Source organism: Vigna angularis, chromosome 6, assembly GCF_016808095.1.
Source record: "Vigna angularis cultivar LongXiaoDou No.4 chromosome 6, ASM1680809v1, whole genome shotgun sequence".
Lineage (NCBI taxonomy): Eukaryota > Viridiplantae > Streptophyta > Magnoliopsida > Fabales > Fabaceae > Vigna > Vigna angularis.
In genome coordinates this window covers 38,070,974-38,092,432 of record NC_068975.1, presented here as the reverse complement: position 1 = coordinate 38,092,432, position 21,459 = coordinate 38,070,974, and the positions used below count along the sequence as shown (strand labels likewise).

The 21,459-nt window shown below is 35.8% G+C and overlaps 2 protein-coding genes across 3 annotated transcripts; one reads left to right on the top strand and one right to left on the bottom strand.

The window, feature by feature from the left end:
- The first annotated feature begins 3,787 nt into the window (after positions 1 to 3,787).
- LOC108342992 (auxin response factor 1) lies at positions 3,788 to 11,675 on the top strand. 2 transcript variants are annotated; one of them, XM_017580978.2, is made up of 14 exons: positions 3,788 to 4,058; positions 4,679 to 4,794; positions 5,305 to 5,400; positions 5,512 to 5,568; positions 5,733 to 5,885; positions 5,984 to 6,068; positions 6,680 to 6,770; positions 6,893 to 7,057; positions 9,166 to 9,285; positions 9,373 to 9,448; positions 9,789 to 9,954; positions 10,040 to 10,527; positions 10,757 to 10,947; positions 11,038 to 11,675. In XM_017580978.2, exons 1-14 carry the CDS (start codon positions 4,040 to 4,042, stop codon positions 11,207 to 11,209), a joined length of 1,995 nt encoding a protein of 664 aa, XP_017436467.1. In that variant the 5' UTR covers positions 3,788 to 4,039; the 3' UTR covers positions 11,210 to 11,675. The 2 variants fall into 2 exon arrangements, with proteins under 2 accessions (XP_017436467.1, XP_017436466.1); XM_017580977.2 differs by lacking the exon at positions 3,788 to 4,058 and having other exon boundaries at positions 4,657 to 4,794.
- Positions 11,676 to 13,049: 1,374 nt separating this feature from the next.
- LOC108342917 (zinc finger CCCH domain-containing protein 5) lies at positions 13,050 to 21,459 on the bottom strand. The gene is made up of 7 exons (XM_052879198.1): positions 20,830 to 21,459; positions 20,589 to 20,753; positions 18,349 to 18,441; positions 15,838 to 15,954; positions 15,419 to 15,493; positions 15,028 to 15,224; positions 13,050 to 13,916 (listed from the first exon to the last, which is right to left on the bottom strand). The coding sequence occupies exons 1-7, from the start codon at positions 21,373 to 21,375 to the stop codon at positions 13,274 to 13,276; spliced, it is 1,836 nt and encodes a 611-aa protein (XP_052735158.1). The 5' UTR covers positions 21,376 to 21,459; the 3' UTR covers positions 13,050 to 13,273.

Genomic DNA, 21,459 nt, shown 5'->3' with positions numbered 1-21,459 from the left:
TTCCATTTTGTTGAGGTGTATAGACACAGTAAGTTTGATGTAGAATGTTAAGAGAAGCTATAAAATGTTTAAACAAATGAGAAAGATACTCATGATCATTAACGCTACTCAAAGTTCGAACATAAATCCCAACTTGATTTTGAACTTCATTGTAAAATGATTAAAAAATAGAAAATCTTTCAGAATGATTTTTCATAAAAAAAAATAACCAAGTATATAGTGGATAATCGTTAATAAAAGTAATAAAGTAATAAAGTTCGAAAGTGGATTTAACATTGGGTCTTAAAATATCATAGTCAACTAAAACAAACAAAGACAAAATATGTTGTGAAACACGAGACGACTATGTTTTCCTAATTGTTGTAACTCATAAGACAAATTAGATAAATTTGACAAACTCGAAACAAGTTGTTGCAATTTTGATGGTGGTGAAGGGTGATCATGTTGGACCACTATAACAAAGTGATGAGGACAACCATGTAAGACATAACATCGATCAATCTTGTGATCAAGACAATGCTCACACTTGTAATACCCTTTTCCTAGCTTGTGAGGGGATTGCACTCACCACATTGAAATACCAAAGTAGAGGAATTATCAGCGAAAGCTAATATATCATCAATTTGTTTATTTGTACACGTGAGAGGGTGTAACAAGTAGAAATAAAATTTGGAATAAGAGAATACCACAAAATCTAATATCAAACATGAGAATAGTCATTAGACAATCCTTGTAGAGCTAGTAACACGAAGAACTTGGATTGTTGCTTTAGTTCTTGAGTAGGAGTATACACTAAAGGTAGTAACTCATTAAAGTCATGAATAAGAGAATTAAATTTTCCCAAATATTCAGCCATGGGGCCATGTCATCAGTGATCTACAACATCAAGAAGATCGCGACAAACACCATAAAGATGTTGAGTGTCATTAGTGTATAATAATTGGGTTTGTTCCCAAACTTTTGAACATGTTTTGTAGGTACAAAACAATTGCTTTAAAGATGATTGAATGATGGATTTGATAACCATACATAATTGAGTATCAATTTTCAACCAACAAGGAGCATCACTTAGAGTAATATAAGTCTCCGAGTAAGCCAAAACCTAATGTGTAACGCCCGAGTTGCATAATTACTCCCATACAATTTATCAATGGGGAGATGCATATTACCATAACTAGTATACATGGACAGATCAAACATTGCGCAAGCACCAAGAGTTGTCACAATCACCAAGAGTTGTCACAATCCTCCATTCTTATATCTGACCAACCAAGAGTTGTCATGTCATCTCCTTCTTCCTCAAGCAAATCCAGTAAACACACAAAACCCAATAACATCTTAACCATACAACCATCATCATACCTTCATGTAGTCATCGAGTAACGAATCGCGCTTCCACCGCACACACTCGTCGGCGATGCAACACCACTAGAGAAAAGAATGAATGAGCCATGCAAAACATTATCGTCGCTGATTGCACATGCGAGCCACCGTAAGCTCAACCCTCACACTTGCCGAAATCTGTCACACCTTCATCCTTCACCTGCCTTATTGAAAAGCATTAGCCACAGTGCACATCTACCACACACAAATCGTAAAAAATGTGAGTTCCATTGCATTCACCTTGTTGGAAAACACACAACCATTAAGAACATTATCATCTTTACCTCCAAGAATTACCTTACTAACAAAGAAATTAAATCATCACAATGAACACAAAAATATAACGTGAAAACTTCAAAATTGGAAAAAAACCACAACACCACTATCTAATGATAATTAGAGAATAACACTATGTGAAGATTTGTACAACACATAGACTACTATCCCATGCCTTTTGGCACCCAAGTACACATACACTCTCCAAAATTAGAATTTAACCCAAACCTCACAACACTTTACTATAAGAGTATACAAAAAATCAAATGTGGGACGAGTTCAATCTTCTAACCCTTTTTCGGGTGTCGAGCTGGACCGACTTGACTTGACTTTGGTGGACCAGAAATAGGGCAAGCGTAAGCTGGCTGATCTGACCCTTTTTTTCCACCCTTAAGATGCAAGACTTATGTTTTGACAAACATTAATTGATTTCATGGTTCATGGATTTGCTTGTAAATTCATGTTTTGGATTGAATCAAATGTTAATATCTTGTAGAACTTACTTGATATGAATCTTTTGGAAGGTGTGTATTAATATTCAGATTGTTGAATATCTTTAATGATAGATAGATGTAGGTTATATACCTAAGTTAAATTATTCATTTGGATTAGGTCTAAATCAAGTTACATCCAAGTAAGTTAAGGTTGACAAAGTTTACATTATGTTAAGTTGAATCGAGCTTACATTAGACAAAGTCGAATCGGGTTAACAAAATATTGAACAAAGTTAGATTCTTATAAAGTCGAGTTAAGTTGAACACATTTTGAAAGAAAAATTAGATATACCTTAAACCAAATTAAGTAAGATCCACTCAAATTTACTCAACACAAATTTTTTATCTATTGAATATAAGAATGGAGATGAAAATAATTTTTTACTTTAAATGTGAGAATGAGATAATCACATTCATACTCACCCTATTGCACGTAACTTTCACTGCTACCTTTTCTATTATATTTGTTTCTCAATTAAAACTCTCCTTTTATGTAATTATATTAGCTTAACTTAGAATTTACATAATAATTTCTTATAGATTTAGTAGCATTTTAAAACTTTCTCCTTAATTATTAATTTATTGAATTGTATCTTGTTATCTTTTACTCTTGTTTCATTCTTATATTCTTATGTTGGTGTATGTGTATGTTTAATTTTTTTTTCATAAATAATTTGCAATCTTAAATATTCATATAAATTAAATTCATATTCATATTCAGTAACAAATTTGTAAGAGTTGAGTTTTTTTTGTTGTTGTTTTTATATTGTTTTTGTTTCATTCTTACAAAGTAAACTTTCGCACTCATATTTTTTTCGGTGTTATATTTGTATACAGTGATAAATATTCTAAAATTTAATGTTGTGTTACTAAATTATAAAGAGATAAAACCACCTCAAACTTTTAACCTTGAAACTATTAATTTAAGTTAGACTCTAAAAAAAGAAAGGTGAATGATAAACTAGTAGAAGAGACAAAAAGAAAAAGTAAGAAAAATAAACTAAAATATCAATCATAAATACAAACATGGATATTTAAAAAAATTAATTTATTAGTTGAAGTGAATAAAAAATCCCTCGGTGTAAACGATGTATGTTAAGATAATAAGTTTATAACCACCAATTATAATAATAATAATAAAAACAATGAGAAAGTGATATAAATAAGATTAACATAATCTGAATTAAATATTACAATTATTTTTATTGATATGATAATTATAGATTATTGAATTAAGAAAATGCTAAAACAGGAAATTTAGTTTTTCTGTACATAAACAAAACTAAAAATTTAATAAACCCACGAAAGGTATACATATATCACTAGTTAGTGTGACATAGCAATTCTTAAATTTTTTAAAACTTTTTTTATTTCAGTTCGAAAAAAATGGCTTTTTACTTTCACTTTTATGAGAATTTTTTGCAAAAAATATTTATAAATTTTTTTTACAAGAATGCTATCTTTAAAAGACCAAGAAAAAATAATTTCTCAATTATAATCCTTTAAAAACTAAAAAGTTGTCTTTCATGAAAGTCTCGTTACAATTCACAAAACTAATTATTTCTATATGTGAAATAAAAAATTATTCGCATCAAATCCGGTTAATTTTTCTATTCCTAAGAATAAGAAGGGCCGAGAGTAGTAGTAATAGTTTCGTGTGGTGCGGTGTATAGAATTAGAAAGAGGTTGGTGTCGGCTAGAACCAAACACAACCTTATCGGCGATTCAATTTCGATCTGTGCGTGCTTTTCAGTACCTAAGCCCTACCCACTGCCGTCTGCAATTGTGGTGGACTGGATCCATCCACGCTCACCATTTTCGTTCTTCCTCGTCGCAATTATCATCTCATCGAATAGTTAGGGCACACAATTTACTCCCTTCTCGACATGGCTTCCGCTGCGCCAGGTTTCCCTCTATTCTGTTACTGGTTTCATTGCTCCTAATGCCTAAATTAGATAACGTATGTCCTCGGCTAACTGCTTCCTATTCTTATTCATATTTGCTCACTGTTACTATGCCCTTCTTCTGCGTGCTTCATCCTTTTCCTTATAATAATTAATAATCAATTCACATTGAATGCAAATGCTGATTCTCATAATTTCTCATTCGTTAATCCCTCATTTACAACTCTGCTTTTCCTACTCTCTGCCTCTTCTACTCAACAGTCATATGTGTATGTGTGTGTGCATGCTTCCTCTGCTACTGTATAGTACTTATTCCCAAATATAATATGTTGTCAGTTGCATTAGCACATAATAGGTTTTCCCTTGCTGTGAGTTGCATTTTGCCCCGCAAAAGCCTCCCTTCACCTTTGTACGTTTCCTCATAAAATCGTTGATGCCACCTCAAGCTCCACCTCCAGCTCCAATAAAATGATATAATCTTATAAGTAATAGTTTTAGCAAATTTTTTTTTTAATTTCAAGAAGCATTTGTAACCTTTCAGTGGTTCTCCTATGATATATTTCTCCTTTTTGGAAATTTGGCTCATCCATGACTTATTCATGTGTTTTCATTGTTTTATAGGTTCAACCAATGATGCTTTATACAAGGAATTGTGGCATGCCTGTGCTGGACCCCTTGTCACCCTTCCGCGTGAAGGGGTGAGAGTTTATTACTTCCCCCAAGGTCATATGGAACAGGTACAAGTTACCTGGGCATCTGCTCTGAATTTCTGACTTTAATTGAAGTGATATGCATGAGCTACTACTTTTTTTTTTATCCTTGATGCGGACCATGTTTTTCGGTACTAGCTTAATTATTTTCTTTCCATTTAGGATCTTATTCGTTCTGACATCGTTCACCTCTTAATCTTTCTTCATAACAATTTTGTGTGCAAAATTTTGTCTGTTCTTGACCTGGCTCACTTTCTGGTGGGATCTTTCTTTGTGTATGTTTTGCTGCTTGTTGAGTTTTAAACCTGCACAAGTTGTGTCTGGTCACTCTGCATGCATCACATAAGTTTGTACCCGTTTGATTTGTTTACGTTTGTGCTTTTGATTATTACATTGTCAAGAACCAGTTTCTTTCGTGAATAGCATTTCAAATCATAATTTAGAAGTAACTTTGATCCATAATTGCAGACTCTATTTTGAGCTTGACCACTAAATGCTTTTTGTTGTTTTATCTTACACGTGTTTTTTATTTTATAGCTCGAGGCATCTATGAACCAGGGGTTGGAGCAGCAAATGCCTTCCTTTAATCTGCCTTCTAAAATATTGTGTAAAGTGGTCAATGTTCATCTTCGAGTGAGTTGTTATTTTCTTATGCAATCTTACCAGAAACTTTTTTTTATGAATTCAAAGTTTGTTCTTTACTATGGACACTACTCTATGGTTAAATTCATGCTGTTCACGTAGGCTGAACCTGAAACAGATGAAGTATATGCACAAATAACTTTACTTCCTGAAGCAGATGTGAGTGTGCTCTTATTCCTTGCTTGACATGGTTGTTTTATTTAAACATGTTATGTTGTTTTCGACTATCTCTCAACACATTTTCCATTCATATTTTTTTCACGCCCATTTAGTGTTCTTTTATTCTCATTGTTTATTTCTTATTTTCTGTCTTTTTGGTTTAGCAAAGTGAGGTGACAAGCCCTGACGATCCTCTACCAGAACCTCCAAGATGTACTGTTCATTCGTTCTGCAAGACTCTCACTGCTTCTGACACTAGCACTCATGGAGGTTTCTCTGTTCTTCGAAGACATGCAGATGATTGTCTGCCACCGCTGGTTAGTAATTTTTGCCTTTCTAAATGTCATTGGACACACTTGATCGTTCTGATCATCTTCAGTTTTCCTTTGCTATATAATTTCCATGTTTTGTTCAGGATATGACGCAGCAGCCACCATGGCAAGAATTGGTTGCAACTGATTTGCATGGCAATGAATGGCATTTTAGACATATTTTTCGAGGTAAGTAGCTTGCAGCTCCCCACCCCAATCTCTGGGCTGTTTTATCATGAAAACCCATTACAGGGTGTGGGCATTGCGTATTACTGTAGGTTAAATTTGGTGAGTAAGCACACTGCTTTTTGAATACATAACCAAGTTTTAAAAGTAAAAATTGGGAAGTTTTTGTATTTTGCCAGACATGCTCATTATAAAATGTTTGTAGAGTTGTACTTAGAAAGGGATTCGTTTCCTGTATATATGGTATCAATTTTTTCAGTAATGTATGTTTGTGGTATCACTTTTTCCTATTGCTAGCTTACCTATAGCTTCATCTTTCTCTAATTGACAATATAGAGTTTCTCTCGGGTTTTTTGCTTTTTGGGGTGTATAGTTTACTTTAATGTTAACATTTCGCATGGCCTGTTATATTTAATTTTACGGTGATTGAATTTTACTCAGTAGCTTTTCTAGGAAAGGTTTTGTTTCGTAAATCTGGATGACATTCATTACTTTGTGGGTTTTCACTGGAACACCCTGCTATTATGTTATCCACCTGTATAATATGGGATGATGAAATTAGCTTTGATGTTCATAATGTCAGTAAGTTCCTGACTGTGCAGAGTAATCTGCAGGGCAACCCAGGCGCCACTTACTGACTACTGGGTGGAGTGTCTTTGTCAGTTCCAAAAAGTTAGTGGCTGGTGATGCATTTATATTCTTAAGGCAAGTTGTTTAGTTGAAGTTTTGTACCTTCCTCTGAGTGCAAGACATTGCAAATTTTTCATTTTCTTTTTCCCCCTTTGTTAAGGATTGTGGTTTTTTACTTTCCTTGTATGCAATTCCAGGGGTGAAAATGGAGAGCTGCGAGTTGGAGTTAGGAGGCTCATGAGACAGCAAGGCAACATGCCATCTTCTGTTATATCTAGTCATAGTATGCATCTGGGTGTTCTTGCCACTGCATCTCATGCCATTGCCACGGGAACCTTGTTTTCTGTATTTTACAAGCCCAGGTATCGTATTTAATGCTATGAAGTTGATAGGAACCCAGAATTGAAAAGAGAAAAAAGAGTAATATTCTTTATTGTATAGAGTGTATAGAACACAAAGAATAGGAGAGCACTCTCTCCTCCAAGGGTTTCCCCTTCACAAAGAGCCAAAGCTCAGTCTACAAGATTATCCAAAAGTCACTTCACACAAGAGCTCCCTGCCTTCTTATACAGGCCCCCAACTAACTAACCAAAACTCCCAACTAATTCCTAAACTGTTTCGTTTTATTCTGCACACATTACTCATTATAACCTATTACATTATATCCTATCATTACACCCTACTGCAAAACAACCTTGTCCTCAAGGTTGGTATAGTAATACTTGTTCCTATGTCTCATCTTCATCATAGGAAGGAAACCCACTGGCTACTGCCCTCCACTTTAAGGTATGGAGGCTTGGGTGGTGGTCTATATGAACCCTCTCCTTGACCCGAATTGTTCATCCTAGAAGCTAAAAAGGAAAGAACTTGTTGATCTGACCATCCAATTTCTTCATCATCATCATGTTGAAGTAACTGTTTCCTCTGAATGTTGTATTGCAGCCCTGCAAAGACATATCTCTGCCATTGGTCTTCTGCTGTTTTATATGTTTGTGACAACCATATCTTGAATACTTGGATGAATTTTTCTCCCCTCAAAACAGCGGCATCTTCTACTTTATTTCCAGCCATCATAGTCACCCTGTTCCCACCATATTCTGCTTTCTTTCCTGTCTTCACCCTTCTTCACTGTTTTGACATACACACCACAACCTACCCCACTATCTCCCCTAGAAACAACAGCTTTTGCCACTTCCTGGGCAGCAGTAAAAACAACAGCTTTTGCTATTTTCTCAGCAGCAGTAAACACAACTTTTTCAACTTTCTCTGCAGCAGTAAAAATAGCAGTTTTTGCAACTTTCTCAGCAGCAGTAAAAACAACTTTTGCAACTTTCTCAACAGCAGTCACATCAATGTCTCCATCACATTTTTCGTCATTGCCTTCCTTTCCACATATATTTTCTTCTCTCCTATCCTGCCCTCTAATTGTTGCCAAACCATCAACACTCAAAACAGCAGCTTCCGTTTCGCTTTTCTTCTCACTATTGGTTGAACTTTCTCCTCCATATGAGGGCTTCTTGGCTTTCTTGATGTCTAGCAGACTATCTTGCCCAACCTCCATACTTATCTTTGTTTCTTTCTTTCCTTTCAAGACATCTTGAAGAAATTCCTCTCTCCTTCCTATTTTTCCTCTGTTAACAGAATCTTGATCTCCATTTACAGACCCTGGACTGCCTTTTAATCCCTTTTCCTGGTTCCACATCCTTCCTTCAAGAATTTGCAAGATTTCTCTAGTTTCCTGCCGCATTTCTTGCATATTTCTTCTCAATTCTTGCATATTACTTCTCCACTCTACCAGGTTCATTTTCAATTCTGCCCTCCTCTGTTCGCTGGTCCTCCTCTCCAAGATATTTTCTCTTTCTTCCATGCTTCCACCCTTTCTTGATCACTTCTTGATCCGCAACCTTTGATCCAGCCGTCCTCTCCTAAGGGTATCCGGCAGGTCGGACCAATTGATAGGAACCCAGAATTGAAAAGAGAAAAAAGAGTAATATTCTTTATTGTATAGAGTGTATAGAACACAAAGAATAGGAGAGCACTCTCTCCTCCAAGGGTTTCCCCTTCACAAAGAGCCAAAGCTCAATCTACAAGATTATCCAAAAGTCACTTCACACAAGAGCTCCCTGCCTTCTTATACAGGCCCCCAACTAACTAACCAAAACTCCCAACTAATTCCTAAACTGTTTCGTTTTATTCTGCACACATTACTCATTATAACTTATTACATTATATCCTATCAGAAGTTATTAGTTATCTCATAAGTGTTATCAGTGATGGTGTTCTTGCCCAACTCACGATGTCCTACTAACTTTGATGATACCTTGAACTAACATATAATTGTGTTTTCATGTATCTGTACATTTGTATGCCTGCCTTCATGCAATTAGCGGACTCTTTTCTTTATTGATGAAATAATTTGACCAGGATGACATTTAAGTTTGATTTTGTTGCTTTAATATTTATTTTGTAGAACTAGCCGGTCTGAGTTTATTGTGAGTGTCAACAAGTATCTTGAAGCTAAAAGTCATAAACTTTCTGTTGGAATGAGATTCAAAATGAGATTTGAGGGTGATGAAGTTCCTGAAAGAAGGTGAACTACCTGGTTACTTTGAAAAATTATATTTTTATTTTAGTGCCTTGCACAATCTGTCAAATCAACCCCCTCCCCCCTCTTCAGGTTCAGTGGTACGATTGTGGGTGTTGGAGATAATAAATCGTCAGTCTGGACTAATTCTGAGTGGCGATCATTAAAGGTCAGTATGGCTTTAAACTTCGATTTTTATTTTATTTTTTTTTATCTTTTGTTGTTTGCATTTGGTGGAATTAAATATTATTAAAAGCTTTCCCAGTATGTTTTAATTTTGGTTAGTCAAAACACAGAAATTATTCTTCCTTCTCTTTGAATTGGTCAAAAAAGGTAAGTAATGATGATGCTTTGTGTATGGAACAATCTAGTAATAAAGATATTTCCTTGATGGTGGGACACTGACTCATGGGGAAAGAGATGTTATTTAAAAGCTGAATAAATTACTAGGATTTGAAATTTACCTAGCAGCTTTGCGTTCATTAGTCTGATGAACCATAGTATTTCAGGTTCAATGGGATGAACCGTCTTCTATTTTGCGTCCTGATAGAGTTTCTCCATGGGAATTGGAGCCACTTGTGTCTACTCCTCCCACAAACTCCCAGCCTTCCCAAAGAAACAAGAGATCACGGCCTCCCATTCTTCCTTCAACATTGGCTGATTCTTCTCTGCAAGGTGACTTGAGCACACATAATTTGCCCATAAAATTGTTTTGTTTGTGTTTGCTTTGACTCAAATTTTCTTATTTCGTATGGATCAGGTGTACGGAAATCACCAGTTGATTCTGCACCATTCTCTTATCGTGACCATCAACACGGAGGAGACATCTATCCACCGGCCAAATTCAATTCTACTGCAACTGGCTTCCTTGGTTTTGGTGGGAACTGTTCTGCTTCCAACAAATCAATATATTGGTCTAGTAGGACAGAAAACTCTACAGAGTCTTTTTTACCTGTAGCACTTAAAGAATCTGGAGAGAAGAGGAATGTGACTGCAAATGGGTGTAGGCTCTTTGGGATTCAGTTACTTGATAATTCTAATGGGGAAGAAAGCCTACCAATGGTCACTTTGTCAGGAAGGTTGGTTGATGATGTGCCCCTTCCATCTTTGGATGCTGAGTCTGACCAGCATTCGGAACCATCAAATATTAATCGATCCGATATTCCTTCGGTGAGTTGTGATGTTGAAAAATCATGCCTGCGGTCTCCCCATGAGTCTCAGAGCAGGCAAATAAGAAGCTGCACAAAGGTGACTATTTATTTTTGTTGGCATAATTTTCTGATTTTGAAATTCAGTTTACAATCCTGTAATATTCTTGGCAGTAGGCATAATTTCGTGTTTTTCAAATTTAGTTGACTCTACGTCAAGTTATATATATTGCATATTAGCATCTTCACTTTTCAGATCTGTATGATTATTTTTAGCTCCTGATATTAGTAATAAAACTATTTATAATTCAAGTTTTACATTATTCCAGGTTCACATGCAAGGTATGGCAGTTGGAAGGGCGGTGGATTTAACACGGTTTGATGGATATGAGGATCTGCTAAGGAAATTGGAAGAAATGTTTGACATCAAGGATGAACTTTGTGGGTCCCCAAAAAAATGGCAGGTTGTGTACACTGATAATGAAGACGATATGATGATGGCTGGGGATGACCCATGGCTGTAAGATTATTTGAGACTACTTGGACACTTTATTTGTGGCATCACATTTTACAACTGTATATTAAATTATGTCTTGCTTTTTTACTGCAGTGAGTTTTGTAGCATTGTGAGGAAAATTTTCATCTATACTGCCGAGGAGGTGAAGAAGCTTTCACCTAAAATAGGACTTCCCATCAGTGAGGAAGTTAAACCCAGCAAAATGGACTCTGAAGCAGTAGTCAATCCTGAGGACCAGTCATCTATTGTGGGGTCCGGTTGTTAACGTCTTAGGTCTTCCAATATTTCAGTTGTTATACAGTAGATATTTGCATGGAAGTAGGAAGTAGAACGTGAAAGAAACGTGTATGAACCTGACAAGCACTTCATCATGGCCTATAGGAGAAACGACATGAACCTGGCAAACATTTCCTCATTGCCTGTAAGGAGGATGTCATTGGTGTATTATGCATGTCTACAGGAACAGCATGACAGCACCCAAGCAGAGGGTTGATGTGATATTATACTGTTTACCCAACCATGAGAGATAAGGCTAGGGGTGTTGTGGTTTTTCTATTTCTTTCATAGCTCCGTTTTCTATTGGGCTGCTGCGAGCGTGAAGAAATGTCTTTTGGTTGAGTATCTTACCACTATGCATGCATTTGTTTATTTTGGTTCTTTTGTAATTCACTTGATGCGATGTATCATTTCTGTATATATAACTTTTTATAATATACATACTATTTAATGTATGTATATCGAGCCAATTTTTACCTTGCAGAGCTGTACACAATCTGATCTAAACTTCTTTTATACTAATAATTTCCTCTGGAAAGCAGTTTCATTTTTTTTTTGTGGACAAGTTTCATCTGAATATTATGACAGCTGGATTAGGTTAGGTGACTGGTGAGTTCTTGCAATGACTCGGCACCCTGCAACAGTTTCGCATATTATAACTTCTTTTATACTAATAATTTCCTTCGGAAAGAGTTTCGCATTTTCTCTTTTCTTCCCCTTCATCGTTCTCCCACTATTCTTCTTCCTCTACAACAGCATTAATGATGACGAGGTGTTGGTGACGATGGCGGTAGGTGGTTGTGGAACAGTGATGAGTTAGTCTTTTTATCTTATTGTAGGGGTAAGTTAGTAATTGTGGGAATCTACGAAGCAATAGCTTTTTAAACAGCTTAAATATGAGGAATTGGATTAGATCAGAGAAATCATAATAAATAAAAGAGCTATCGATGTAACGTAAATAAAGTGTAGAATAGTAGTGGATAGATAACGGTAAAATATTTGAAAAGTAATGAAAACGTCTTTGAGGGCGCTCCTATTCCTATTTCTATAACGGTGCATCAGTTTTCAAAATTGTTGTATATATGCAAATGCCAATGCAAATCCGTAATCCCATTTGAAGGTTGATGAAAAACGTGATCAAAGCTGTGAAGAAACTGAGGTTGTGGTCCAAAAAGAAAAGAAAGAAGAAGAGGCATGAGCATGAACCACACTACTGTTGCTGCTCTTGTTCCTCATCCAACACCCAGCCATCAGCTCCACCCTTACCTTCTTCGTGGATTCATATTGAAGAACACAGCTATGGAACATTCTTGCCGCAGACGGAAGTGGCCCAACCGCACGATCCCAGCACTGTCAGCTGCACCCGAAACTCATCATCATATCACCACTATATGACAGAACCTGTTTATGGGATTCCAGTTCCAGCAATTCATACAGCCACAATACGTGAAAGAGAAAGGTCAAGTGGTCAATTTGGACGTGTTTGTAGATTTGGTTCTTATGTGTTTCGCTGCTTATTTCCATGTTTTCAAATCTGAGTAGTTTGATTTCAATCAATTAAGTGCTTTAAGTGCTTGGAGATAAAATAGAACTTTAATAGTTTTAAGTGCTTGGAGATAAAAATAGAACTTTAATAGTGTCGAAGGTTGTTTCATCCTACAGCTCATATCCCTCCATCGTTTACATGGATTAAATCTTTCAATAAAACCTTCTTGTAGTGTTTGTCTCATTTCCTTGTGTTGAGCATGCATTGAAGTGAATTTACATTAATCATAGTGCTGCTGTACGCTTTTCGTAAAAATAAAATTGGACACTGGAGTTATGGCTTTCGAGGGATTTTAATATTCGTAGATATATCATCAATAGAAAAAGCGGAAGGTTTAGGAAAAAAAAAAGAATAAATATGGGAAGAAATGTAAAAATAAAATACACTAAACTTTCATCGGGACAAAAATTCTAAGTATGATTAGTTCCACCAATTGATATCCACTATCTGCTGCTCTCCACACTGATGGGAATCAAATTCTTCTGTGTATTTATCACTTATTATTGATCACTTCCTTTTGTGATGATCTCGTTTGTAACTGTCCTTCCGGGACCCGTCTCTATCAACTTTGTCGTTTTGATCTCTTCCTTTTACAGACACCTGAACACCCGATCTTCTGTGACTATATGTTTTCCTAAAGTGATCATGTAGTGTTTCCATCTCCACTCTACCAAACAAATCTTTGTTGGATTCAGAAGCGTCACCACTCTGATGTCCTGAGCTTTCCCTAATACGGTGCTTTCTCACATCTCTGTCCCCATCCAAACCAGCAGCCTCATTAATCCAGACCCTGATGTCATTGTCGCACTTTCTTGGGTTTCTTCCATGCTGTTTTTCATTGTCCCTAGTATCACAATCCATATCAGAATCCTCTTCGTGGCTTCTGCTATTTTCATCCCTGCGCTTATTAAATGAGCCATTCCTAGTGTATTCATGGCGTCTTTCCCTAATTTCCTCCTTTTCTAACCATTCTCTGTCAGAATCAGTATCAGTAGTGCCTCTGGATTTTCTTTTATGAGTGTTTTTTAAGCTAGCATTCCGATCCTCATACGGAGTTCTTTGTTTTCTTTCATCTTCATGTTTTCTTCTACCAGAATGACCACAACTTAAACGATCCGTCTCTCTGGATCTTGACCTTCTACAGTGGTACCTTCAAAGCATTATGATAGAGAACAAGTATAAATTCACACGGAAAAATTATTCCAAGTAATATTTTCTTCACACCAATTTTTTTAGCCACAACTTTAGTTGTTTCCCTTGATGCAGCAAGGGAGAAAGCAAAACTCTACAATGAAGTCCTAAAAAAACTTTTCTTATATTTGATAGGAAGTTTTACGTTGCTATTCCACAAGTTACATAGCTTAAGTATCTAGGGTTCATCATACAAGGCATGAAGAAGGTAAAACTCTACAATCTCTTCAAAAACTTTTCCTCTGTTTGATAGGAAGTTTTAGATAGTTCCTCCACAAGTTACATAGATTAAGTATATAAGGTTCATCACAAAAGGCATAGAGAAATAAGTGATGTAAACCATAGGATTCATGCAGGAAGAAAGAAATGGAAGAGTGACTCAAGTGTTATCCACGTTAAAATGTACCCACTTATAAGACATGTAATGTTGTGTAGAACTGAATGCTAATCCAAGAAAGGCTGACAAAACTAAACTTAATGTACACGACATGAGAATGCTACATTCGATTAACTAGACAAGATAGTATTAGAAAAGGACGGATTGAAGAAAAAGTTGCCTACTGTACAGAAGCTGGTAAATTCTTATTATTGATGGTTTGGGAAAACCCAACAAAGAGAGTAAATCAAATGGAGGATAGATAGAAGCAGATCCTGAAAAACCCATAGGTGAAACAAATAAGGATTTTGAAGCTAATGGTTTGTCAATAAGCATGATACACAACAGAATATTATGGCTCGATTAATCCATCTAGTCAACCCTGCCTAGTGAGAAAGGCTTGATTATTAATTTTTGTTTGTTCTGAAACAATAAAGAAATTCAGATTCTCTCTAGAAGATTCTTGACCCTGATCCTTTGGATGAATTATTAAAAAATATATTAAACAGAAGTTGCATCACGCCTGCTCTAAAAGCCTTGCCCTTACCTGAACCTTAACAACACCAATCGCAAACAATCATCCCCCATCATATCATCCTAAATTTACAACCATCTACATTGGTTACGATGTGTCCAGCAACCAATTTAATCCATCATATGTAATGTAATCAGCAATATTAAAATGAAAGCACACCTGTCAGAATCTGTTTTTGACAAACTAAAATTTCCCTGCTCCCTTGAAGTCTCATAATCATCAGAATAACCAAATAAAGCAATCATCTTTTCTACCCAAAATTTTGGGGGAGGTTTGTCAGAATCAGCCCATTCATAGTCTCCACCAGGATTACGAAAACAGTGAATAAAATTGCATGCTGTTCCGCGAGAACAAGTCTGTTAAGATGCAAGAAAGGAACACCACTGTGAGCATGCTTCATAATATAAAACATTTCCTAACATCTTTTTTGAAGTCACAAGCTTCTGTTGTTAACCAAGAGATTTTATATTTCATATGATTTGCACAATGAAACCCAGAAGGACCTGGTCGGATCCAAGAAAGAAAAATCATGAGATGGTAGACATTTCACCTTGAAACCCGATTTCATATACTCGCCACATATGGCAACCTTCCATCTTGTCAAGTTAACAAATTGACAAGTTACCTGCCATAAAGCATAGCCTGATGAGATAAACATATGAATTGAGAAATTCGTCTGAACATCCAATGTATCAAACCTTTAAACTTTTTATACAGAACTAAACTTCCACAGCCTCATTCTCACCAAAATGTGCTCCACCTTGAACCAGTTTTGTATCAAACATTTTCAGATTTTTCTCCAATATAGCACAAGTTACATGATATAAATTGAGAAAACCATTAAATGGATCAATTATCGAAAATTACTCAAAGGCAAGTGAATTACTTGAAGCTTTAATGATATTTCATGTAATCATACTTGTAGCATTAACAATTTCATTTGACAAAAACAATATTGAAATGTGATACCCGTTTTCCGGTAAAATCGTGACGATTTATTAAGTTTGCTGCGAGCAGCGCAGAATCCAAAGCTTTGTATTGTACATACACATTTCCTCGCAAGTGAAATGAACCATTTTTACACACCTGACAAGGATAAACAGACAACAAGATTAGTACCATGAGATGAAAGAAATTGTATAAGTAGGAGGTGCTGGGAAATGAAGGAGACAATGACCCAATCTTCAAAAATGTTTTAACAAGTGCTTTGATTTTGGTTTTCAAAATATTGTTTATCTATTGCTTCACATACAGGAAAAACAATATTCCTTTTAAATCAGTACAATTCCGTGCGGTTGATCCTGAAATGGCTGCAGTATGATGTTGGATAGCAGAATGGTTGTAATAGTTAAGTTTTAGATCACGCTAAATAATTAAGATTACATACTATGCATGCCCAAAATTATTCAAAACTAAAGCATTCATTAATAGTGAGAAAAAAATAATTGCAGAGAAAAAATGGGAAGGCAAGAGAAAAAGATGATTAGAAGGGAGTGCAAATTATTATCAAACTAAGGCCTACAAATCGGATAAAGAAAAGAAAAAGGTGAAATGCAGGTGGAACTGGTTAGTAGGTTAAGAATATTTTTTTTTGGTATAAACCGGTGCAACTGACATGTGGGTCAGGATCAGGTTACTCAAATATGTTGTGTACACAAAGGGTGTTTTCTATTTCTTATTATGTCAACAGTATAACAATATATTTGTAGGCTGAAATCTGTTCTACAAGTGTTAAAAGTGGTCTTCACATGTTCGTCGAATTTTTCACAAAAACCTTTTCTCGAACTCCATACTCAGTAGTCCGTTCACCATGTCCTTCTTTGCTAGATTGATCAATCCACCGATTGCAGATAACCAAATCACAAGTGCCACCATCATCGCTTCATCTTCTATATCAAGTTTCATGCACTTTACCCAAATAATCTTCAAATCCAGTTTGTACTACTACTTGTTGTACCTATGAGTTGTACCTTATTTTGATCTTCCATCTTCTCATTGTATCAATTTTCTATCCTTATAAATATAAGATCATAAGAGGGGTATGTTATGCCCCCTAAAATATATTTTCTCTCTTATTAGTCTTAAGTTGGTATCAGTGTGCGTTGGTCCCGCTTTGCTGGTCTCCATCTTCTCCAATGCCTTTTCCATTGCTCTTTTCCGCTTGGTGCCATCCTTCCCTGTCGTCCATTGTCACAATTTTCTCCGACGAATATTTGGGTTTCTTTATTTCATTTAATTACAACGTAAGGTGACCTACCAAATCATGCTTTTAGTTTTCTAGTCATTGTCATTGTACAAGGGAAGCTTCTAAACATGAAACTTATAAGATGTTAAAATATACCATCTAACTATTAAAGTTTTATCACAAGAGGGTAGTTGTCATAAGATTTGGTGCAAAACGAGCACATGTGGACTACATCCAAAATAGTATAAACATCTAGATTCATGTCTTTCTCCAATCAGTTGTCTCGTACCACGCTCCTGGATGACAAAGGAATTGGCATCAAAGATTATTGAGTAATTTAAAGACTTGGTTAATTCACTTAATGATATTAGATTAAAAGGACGAGCAGGAACAAAAAGGACAAATTATAGATTTAAGGAAGGATAAAGGAAAACTTGACCAACTCCCTTCGAGGAAACATTAGAACAACTGGATAAGGTTATGAATTAAGAGTTTTTTACAAAAGAAAGGGACAAGACAAATATATATTATCAAAAATGTGATTAGAAGCATCTCAGTCAATTATCTATGGATTTTGAATCACCATGGATTGTGGGAACATGAATGGGCAGAAAATACAGAACAGGGCCACACTGACAAAGGTCGGGGATAGCTGCAAAATGTTGCTAGATAAAGATGGGTGTTGGTGAGAATGAATGTGCTCAAGTCAGTGGGAAAATTAGGCTTTCATTTAAAGTTAAAATCTCCAATTCAATGAAAGAGAGGTGAATACCATCACCCTTGAAAAGCCATAGGTGACACTTACAAGGCTCACTTAAGGTTCTTGCAATGCCTTAGCACCACTCATAACATGCCCCAATTTCACCATTTATTACAACCACTATTTAAAATTGTGATGATATTTAAGTTTCATAGTGACCAAGAGCGTATCTGCAACACTATTCCACTATATCATTCTATTGATAACTATGTTTTCAAAAAACACAATTTTTTTTCAAAATGTTGGATATAAACACACGCACATACGAGGAGGGGTCAAAAACAATGACAAAACAAGACAAATAGATATAAAAATGGCTCCATTTTATTTATTTTGACGTCTCTGTGTAACTAGATATAAATCATACTTGATTAGCGTTCGTGATATTACAGAGAACCCATAAAATTTTATTCCAAGATATTGAAAATTGCATTAAAATGTTAGTATGAACTAAATGCCAAACTGAAATGAGAAATATATTTTCAAAATTTCAGAAGTTAAACTTATACACACACACACAGCAGTAAAAAAGAACCTTGAAGTTCACAATTTCCCCAAACTTCAAGAATTCTGTGTGGACATCCTCATAAAATTCTTCAAAGCAGCGATCAATCTCTTCATCTGTATACTGACAAAGGGGTTAAAGAGGTCAAAAAACATATTATGCATTGAAATGTGATATTACATAAGGTCCTTTATACAAGAAACAAAGGGGTGTCCTTTTCTGGCCCTAATTACAGAAAATATACAACTATTCTAAAATATATTAATTGATAACTTTCTTTTATATACTTAATTTATTGTGAATTCTATTGATGAGATATTAATTCATTTCTCATAAAGGTGGATGCATGCATTGGACTATTAACTATATAAGTCACAGTAGTTGGTGGGAAAAACTATCCTTTGAATTACGAGTATGTCAACATATATAATATAACTAATACTTACACTATTTACATCTATGGGTGTTTCGGAAATTATTTTAGTTTGTAGCATTGTTAATAAAATTAACTAACTTAACTATTTTCCTCAAATTCAAATCAGTTATTTGTTTCTCATATAAAGGAATAGAGGTAGTAGTAATAATACAAAATACACACGTCATTTAATACTTTTTTGTATGATACAACTATAAATTTAATAAACCTGACAATTGAATCACGGGATATTATCTCTATGATCATGCATACACAAACTATGGAACATTCATAAGTATGCAATATTATTATAGAAAAGCACTTACATTTTCAAAATATATTTGTGTTAACATGAAGTAGCCTCAACTACATCAATCTACAAGGAGTTATCAAACACTGTAAATATGACAAGACTTATTCTTGGAACTAACACATGTTTGGATGAACTCATTTGGGGCAAAAAATAGTTTAACTCAAGGGTTCTTAAGAGTATTTTGAGGGAAAAAAGGATCAATTATTTACTAAACGATCATTATTTACCAAACATATTGTGAGGGGAACAAATACACATAGCATATATGTGTGTGCCTAGAAGACAGAGTAAGTACTAAAAGTGCTAGTTTTTTCAGAACCTAAAATAGTCTTTATAAGTTATCAAAAGTTTTTTATAAAAGTAAAACCCTTCTAATTAATTTCTAGGAATTATAAAAAAGAATGTGAAGAGAAATAGTGACATAGATGTCAGTTTCAGCTTTCCCTAGAGTGCATAAGGAGTGAAAAATACTACAAATTTTGATTCGTGGCGTATGGGATGTTGTATGATAATGGAAATCAAAAAAGAAGAAAATACTAAAACCCGAAGAAAGTGCACCCTCAACTTTATACGGAATGTTGGCAGATAAACATAACACAAAATCATTTAATCGGAAAAATTCTCCATCCCTCCTGCAGGAAAAAGACAAAATAGAAAAATCACAGTAACATTTAACAATCACTAACTGAGTCAATATTTTTAAGCTCTTGCTGCCGCAATCTCAAACACTTTGAAGGTCATGACAATTAGGCTGCAACATAGGTCCATAAGCCAAGACTTGGATAACCCCTGACAACTACGTCCGGTTAAGGAGCATGAGCATGTAAATTATTAGAGTATGAGATATTGGAAGTTTATAGCAAAGATCTGAAAGAAAAACGTTTTAAATAATCAATCTAAACATTTTAAAATGTTATGCTGCCATAATATTAATTCAGACAGTATCAGAAACAAAAATTCTTCCCCTCATGCCAGAAACACAAATTATCGCAGAAGTATGATGCGAAATACATTGTGAACAACAGACTTTGATTGCTAATAAAATCAAGTAAAAAGGGAAAGGTACAATAACAGTCAAACAAATTCAGCGAGTAACAAGCTGGGTGGAATTAATAGTAAAAGCTTATTCTCAGGCTCAGCAAGTAGGATACAACAGCCAATATCTTTAACATTGAGCAAGCAAGGCCAAAATCATTAGCCTCCAAAATGAGTCTTGCAATGAATCTGTGATTATTATTAAGTCAAAGAATTGAATAGACTCCTTTAAAAAAATAGAAATATCAGATGAAGAAGTGCGTGGATTTTGGAATGATAAAAAATGAATTTAAGGATATAAAACGATGCAAATTGATGTATACAAGATGTAAGGGGGAGGGTGAAAATAGTATAGAATAGTTTGAATGGGATTTATGATGATGATGATTGCGGAAAAAAAATAGTACAAGGGAGTGGAATATAGTTGCCGATTATCAAGAAATAAGAGCATTGACTGATGAAAGTAAGTGAAGAATGAAGAGGATACGATGAAGTGAATGAACAGACCTCGAGGCCCTCGTCTTGGTCCCGATCGCAAGCAAGGCCAGGACCGTTGTACATGTTTTCCATTAGAAGAGTGGAGGATTTATCAGGGATAAAATGGACTCTACTACAGCGCCTACCAAAGCGACATGCTCCCGTTTTTAGATGAAAAGGGCAATGAGCTTTATCCTGGAAAAGGAAGAAGCAGTGAGTGAGAGAGAGGGAGAGAGAGAGGGAGGGAGAGGATTACTCAAATGAAAGGCACCTGTTCAGTTCCGAAATTGGGTATTTGTTCAGCAACGTCCTGGAGGTTCTGAGTGCGCGATTCTGATTCCGATTCCGGGGGTAAGGGATTGGATGTAGGTCTAATGTCGTCATTCTGCTGCGAAAAGTTATTGTGGGTGTCGGTGTCCGGAACCCTGACTCTGAGCTGTTTCTTATTGAAGATGATCTCGTTTCCTTGCCAAATAATCTCCGGAGGGCCTTCTTCCTGAACCACGTATTCAAATTCGTTGTCGTGGTCGATGCTCTGCTCTTGGTCTCGTTCTTGCTGCTGCTGCTGTCGTTGTCGGGTGATTATCATATCCATGAAAGCCTTCTCCCTCTCCTGAAAGAGGATCGTGTCCCTCTGCATTCTCTCCGCCTCCTCCTGCTCCAGCAATTGCATCCGCCTCTGCTCCTCCGGATCGTTGAGGCGGTCCTCCTCCTCCCGTCGTTCACTCTCCGCCGCCTCCTTCCTCGTCTGCTTCCGCTTCATTTTCTTCATTGCCTTCCTCTTCTCCTTTCGACCCATACTCTTGCCGTCTTCCATTTCTCCCTTCACCCAACCTTTCTCTTCTCTTCTCTTCTATGTGTAATGTGTAAATTTTGTTGTTATTTTTTCTATATTTTTGGA